Source organism: Rhipicephalus microplus, chromosome 4, assembly GCF_043290135.1.
Source record: "Rhipicephalus microplus isolate Deutch F79 chromosome 4, USDA_Rmic, whole genome shotgun sequence".
NCBI lineage: Eukaryota > Metazoa > Arthropoda > Arachnida > Ixodida > Ixodidae > Rhipicephalus > Rhipicephalus microplus.
The window spans coordinates 137,701,526-137,707,777 of NC_134703.1; the positions used below are offsets into that span (position 1 = coordinate 137,701,526).

Sequence of the window (6,252 nt, forward strand, 5' to 3'; positions counted from 1 at the left end):
GACAAGCTGTCATTTAATTGTACTGTCTGCGTTCGGTTACCCAAGTATTCTTTTATCCAGGTCACTAGTGTTCTACGGATACCAATATCTTGAAGCCTGAAAATTACCTCATCCTGAGCCACTTCATCAAAAGCCTTTGCAAACTAAATAGAAATGACGTCATTTTGTTGCTTATTTTCTAAAGGTGCCGCATGAAAGAGAACACGGGAATGCGTGACCTGCGTGCTCTGGGGGCTGCTAGCAGCGCGTTCAACTGGAAGCGAGAGCAATGACACTCTCTTCTAGCGTCATTTCTCGGCGAGAAAACAACCATTCGTTGCTGATTTGAGGTAGGTAGGTGTAAACTTTATTTTTCCTTTGTAAAGGAAAGGTGCAATGGAAGAGAGATGAGGAGAGATTGCTACGCTCGATAGTCCTCCGCAACCCTCTCTGCCCAACCCAGGATGGCCTCCTGGACGTCGGGTTTCAAGCTGCGCATGGCAGCCTCCCACTGCTCCTCATTACTAATTAGTTTTCGAAGGGACGGTGGAGGGGGGTGCTTAGGGCACCCCCACATGATATGATTAAGATTTGCTTTCTGTGCGGAGCAATATTTACAGGAGGAGGACGGGTAAAGAGAAGGGTACATGAGGTGAAGAATGTAAGGAGAAGGAAAGGTGTGAGTCTGCAGCTGTCGCCACAGTACTTCGCGCCTTCGTATGGATTTCGACGTTAGCGGCGGTAAGGATAAACGACCAAGGCGGTAGTGACTACAGATGTCGTGAAATGTTAAAAGGCGATCCCGCGCAGCAAACGGTGCCGTTGTCGAAACGGGGCCTGGCTCTTCCAGCGCCTGCGCCCGGAACGTAAATCCTCGGGCGCTGGCGTGAGCCGCCTCGTTACCGGCAAGGCCCGCGTGCGCGGGAGTCCATATTAAAGCCGTGTCTTGTTGCGGGGGATGGGCCAAAAGGAGGGAGAGGGCTGTTTTGGACACCCTACCCGCTCCAAAATTGTAGATGGCAGTTTTTGAATCACTAATAATAAGTGAATAATTTGGAACTGTAAGGGCCAGAGCTATGGCTGCTTCTTCCGCCTCCTCAGAAGAGGAAGCAGAAATAGAAGCAGCAGCAGATATCTGACCTAGCGAATTCACAACTGAGAGGGCGAAAAAAGGACGAGTACTGTATTCGGCAGCGTCAACGTAGAGCACTTCTTTAGAAGTAGAAAATCGTTTTTCGAGAGTTTTTGCACGCTGTCGTCGACGTTGCTCGTGGTGCACAGGGTGCATGTTTTTAGGGAGCGGCGGAATGAGTAGATTCTTGTGTATTTCACGCGGAATAGTGTGTTTGGCGTTAGTGGTTGGAGTTGGCCTGATACTGAGGGTATCGAGTATGTATCTTCCGGTCTGTGTGTTGGAAAGACGAGCATATTGTGAAGTTAAGTGTGCTTCAATAAGTTCAGTTAAGGTGTTCAATGTGCCTGTCTCCATGAGCCGTGCGGTGGACGTTCGAATGGGGACTCCGAGAGCGAATTTGTAGATTTTACGTAACAAAGTGTCTACGTTATTTTGTTCTCTTCTCAGAAGGAACAGATAAGGGAGAGAATAAGTCACTTTATTGAGGACGAAGGCTTGGATGAGGCGGAGGAGCTCTGCCTCTCGTAGCCCGCCATGCTTATTAGATATCCTGCCTATAAGGCGTAGAGTGTGGTCCACAGTTGTTTGAAGTGCTTTAATGGTGTGTGTGTTTAGTCGATTTCGTTGTATGTGTAGTCCAAGCACCCTGAGTCTGTCAACTTTAGGCACGGGTGTATTGTTCAGTGTTATTTGTATATCAGAGATGTGCTTTTCCGAGCCCCGATGGGCAGGAAGGAGGAGCAGTTCAGATTTAGTGGGTGAACAGGTCAGATTCATGTTACCCGCACAAACCACCACCCTGTCAGCAGCAGTCTGCAGAGTTTCCTGAATGTGACCATCGGAGCCGCCTGTCATCCAGAGGGTAATATCATCTGCATAAAGTGAAAATTTGAGATCTGATATGGATCTCAGCGTTCGAGCCAGCGGCATCATCGCGATGTTAAAAAGGAAAGGTGATAACACTGATCCTTGAGGTGTGCCGAAACTCCCCAAGGAGTAAGAACAAGAGTGTTCAGACCCAATGTAAATAGTTGCCGTACGGTTCGAAAGGAACGCAGATATGTAATCATGAATCTTTTTACCAACGCCTATAGCGCTCAGTTCACTCAATATGGCAGTGTGGCTGACGTTGTTAAAAGCCCCATGGAGATCGAGACTGAGAATTGCTTGAGTATCGAGGCTAGAGTTAGGGATAATGATGTCATGCTTCAGTCGAAGCATGACATCTTGACTGGAAAGGGATTTACGGAAGCCTATCATTTCGTGAGGGTATAAGTTGTGTTCTTCTATAAATTTGCTAAGGCGGTTGAGGATTACATGTTCAAGTGTTTTTCCGATGCATGAAGTGAGGGAAATCGGACGTAGGTTGGCTGTGTTTATGGGCTTACCAGGTTTTGGTATGAAAATAACTCTGGCGTCCTTCCACGCAGCCGGCAAGGTAGAAGTGTCGAAGCAGTGGTTAAAAAATTTAGTGAGGGCTATAATTGAGTTTTCATCTAAGTTGCGGAGAAGTTTATTATTGACGAGGTCAGGGCCTGGTGCAGATGAGGTGCGAAGGTTCGCAAGCGCGTGTCTAACCTCAGCCTCCGTTATGGGGCTACTGAGATCATCATTTGGTTGTCCGATATAGTCAGGTGCATCGTATCGATACGCGCTGGGTAGGTGTTTGTCGCGAAGATCATTAAAAAGAGTGTTTAAGTTACCTTTGTGCGAGTGAAGTAGTTTGTTAATGTGATGATTATTTGCGGTACGTGATATGGTAGGGTCTAATAAATGCCGCAGGAGCTGCCATGTCATCTTGCTGTCTAGGTGGCCATGCATGCTTTCGCATTTCTGGGTCCATTGTTGACAAGCAAGCTGTATGGCATAGTCCTGAATTTGCAAATCGAGTCTCGCAATTCTCAGTCTCAGTCGGCGATTGTGTCGCCTCTTCTTCCAGCGTTTGAGGAGAGATTGCTTAGCTTCCCACATGTGAAGAAGTCGGGTGTCAACTATTGTAAAAGGCGTATCAGGTGGTAACATGGTGGTATGCGTTTTTGTGTCAGTGTGCAATTGCTGTACCCATTCCGAGATATCATCTATCTCAGTAGGCGCCGAGCAGTGACGGGCCTCGCGAAACTTGTTCCAGTTAATAAGGCTCAGGCGCTTGGGAGCTAAAGGTTTGTGTCGGAAGTGTATGGTAGTTTGAATAATGTAGTGGTCACTACCGAAGTTAATGTTCAGGTTGGTCCATGTGACAAAGTGAACGCGATGGCTGAGTGTAAGATCGGGAGATGTATCTTTAGCTACACTATTACCTAATCTAGTGGGCATGTCTATATTGTTGTGGAGGGTGAGGCGGTGATCCTGTATGTGAACCCACAAAGCCCTACCCTTGGGTGTAGAAACAGAGTGGCCCCATACTTGATTTGGTGCATTAAAATCACCAAGTATTAGGAGAGGGTGATGTTTCGCGGCCGCAATGGCTCGGGCAAAGAGAGTATTGAAGCGATGGTGTTTCGCCTGTGGCCTACTATAGACGTTTAATACGTATAAAGGCGATTCTTGAGTTTTACAAGGAAGGACCTCCAAAAAGTTGTGCTCCACATCGACGCCGTCGAAATTAGAGTGAGTTACCGTCAAATGTTTTTGCGTTAATATTGCAGTATCGGGAGAATTTAGAGATTTAGTTTGGTGTACACTGTAACCGGGAAAAGTTATGTTTCCGTGGGTCTCTTGTAGGGCAATGACTGCAGGGGGTTTGGGGCAGGAGGCCAAATATTGTTGAAGAGTCGCTTTCTTTTTGCGGAACCCCCTGCAGTTCCATTGCCATACTACAAAGTTCGAGCGATTAGGGTTTGCAGCCATTGTCGGGAGGGGGTGTAGGAGAGAAGGCGGGTACGGCTATATTTGGATTATTGGCCGTGACGGCCGCAATCCATGCAGTGGTCTGCTGCATTTGAGTTTGTACAAAATCTAGAAACTTGTCAAGTTTGTCATTTATGGCAGCTTGGCCCGTCTCCTGAGCTGTGAATCTGCTCTCTATGTGAGAAATCTTACTTTCAATGACGGCGAATTTCTTCTGTGTTTTATTTTCGAGGGCGTTTATCCTATCGTTAAGAGTTAGAACTGTGTCGCTGAGAGATTCTTCTTCGCGTGGTGTGGCAGGGGTTTTGCGCTTATTTGAGGGTGGCAGCTGGGAGGTGTCTCGAGGCATTGTAGTGTCCATGTCAGTAGGAGGAAGAGGTATCGTGGGTTCAACAGCAGGGGGCGATTGAGCAGGAATGAAAGATCGTGGTTCGGAATGCTGCGAAAGATTGCTAAGGGGCATTCGGGATTGTAGCTCGAGCTTTAACTTTTGAATTTCTGCCTTGAGGCTAGCGTTTTCAGCTAGAACTTTTTCTAGGCTAATGTTTTGAGATAAGGAGCAGTTAGAGGAAGCTGCCTGTGCCCAGCTTACCTTTAATGGGTTTGGCAGATGACTGGTGGAATGGGGGTTCGTTGACTGGGTCGGGAAGTCAAGTTCTTTGGGAGTCGAGTTTGGGCCCCGCCTCTTGCTCTTGCTGCGACCTCGCTGTGGGCCACGCTCTTGCGAGCGATTAAGGCTCGGTGTCCGGGATGATGGAACTTCTGAGGGCTTAGGTGTCTGGTATTTAGGTGTCTTAGTCTTGTAACGCTGTTTGCACAATGGGGAACCGGTGATGTGAGCTCCACCACACACGACACAGACGGGTTCACATTCATGGTCCATTGAGGAATCCTTCAGTCCGCACTTGTGACAGATTGCATCGGGAGTAGAGGGGCAGACATCCTGGCGATGTCCAATTTTTCGGCAACGGGTGCAGGCTTCCACCTTCAGTCGGAATGGGCGGCAGCGAAGCGTGCAGCCTTCGTAGTTGATGTAAAAAGGGACGTGCGTGCCACGGAAAACAACCAAGATGGTTTCGGTGGTGCTCAGTCGGCGAGCGGCCCCAATGGTCATGGCTGGATTACATCTTTGGAGGGTTGGAAGGATTTCCTCGTCAGCGTAATCCAGAGGGAGATGAAACCTTCCACGACAAGAATCTACAGGGTCGGCAACGTGGGTGACGACTTCGTAGGGGACTCCGTTGAACTTTAAGGTCCGGATGTTGTGGTATAAATCTGCTCGGTCCATGCTTGACGTACTCACGAGCACTGTGTGACTGGTGGGATTGACCCTGATTTGATCAGGGCTGCTGATGGGAAGTCCAACTGCTTTGAGAACGAGTTGTCGTAAGACACAGGGGTGCAACTTGGTACAGTCGAGACCCCCGCGTATCCGAAGAATCACCTTGTAGTCCGCATCGGGCAGTGGTGGAGGTTTAGGCTCCCATGAAGATGGTTTCTTCAGATCCGCTGCGCAGGTGTCAGCCGATGAACCAGTGGGACGAAGGTCAGCATGTAGAGCACGCCATGAGCGAGCGGCGTCGCCTCCAGCAGCGACGCCCGCTGCGACGCTGGCCGCGTCGCGCTGGGCGCCTCCACTCATACTAGGCCGGCGGTTAGGCCTAGCGCGGAAGCGGTCGAGCTGAACAATAAACAGTCAGCACTGTTCTCAAGGAGCATTATCACATCCCAACAAGGTGTCGAATGGGTGCCAGGTCCACTTACAGTTGGTGTGATGTGTGATCCAGGGTCCAAGGACCTGAAGAGGTGGTCATAACACGGTAAGTAGCCGGAGCCAAACGTACACACGTCAGCGTTTGATCGGGATCAAGACCTTTTTCTTGCTGATTTGAAACGAGCGGCAGGATTGCGACCGCCTCCCTTCAAGGCGATTGCGCAAGAGCTGGTTACCGCCTTGAAGGGGGACGGGTTGCAACCTTGTCGTTTTATATCAGCAACAAATGGTTGTTCAGCTCGCCGTGAAATGACGCGAAAAGTGGCTGTGGTTGCTCTTGCTCCCACTTGAAGGCGAGCCGCCGGAGCGCGCAGGCCTCAGGACGCCGTGTTCTCTTTCGTAAAAATTGACACTGTACATACAATGAAACGCATATATGCTGCAAAATGCAAATGGTATGATACTAGAGGATGTTACTTGTAGTTTGATAAATAATAAAAATCACAGCATATTCATGGAGTAAATAATGATGAGTGGGGCGAAGCGTCCATCAGTCTGTCCACGCTTCCGTCCGTCC

At 49.0% G+C, this 6,252-nt stretch overlaps 1 protein-coding gene across 1 annotated transcript; it reads right to left on the minus strand.

Moving 5' to 3' along the window:
* Positions 1 to 3,285: 3,285 nt before the first annotated feature.
* LOC142814625 (uncharacterized) lies at positions 3,286 to 5,820 on the minus strand. Its single transcript, XM_075893678.1, has 2 exons — positions 5,726 to 5,820; positions 3,286 to 5,642 (listed from the first exon to the last, which is right to left on the minus strand). Exon 2 carries the CDS (start codon positions 5,601 to 5,603, stop codon positions 3,945 to 3,947), a length of 1,659 nt encoding a protein of 552 aa, XP_075749793.1. The 5' UTR covers positions 5,604 to 5,642; positions 5,726 to 5,820; the 3' UTR covers positions 3,286 to 3,944.
* Between the last annotated feature and the right edge of the window lie 432 nt (positions 5,821 to 6,252).

Excerpts from the sequence above, each read along its gene's own strand:
- LOC142814625 (XM_075893678.1), bottom strand. The coding sequence starts at position 5,603 with ATGAGTGGAGGCGCCCAGCGCGACGCGGCCAGCGTCGCAGCGGGCGTC.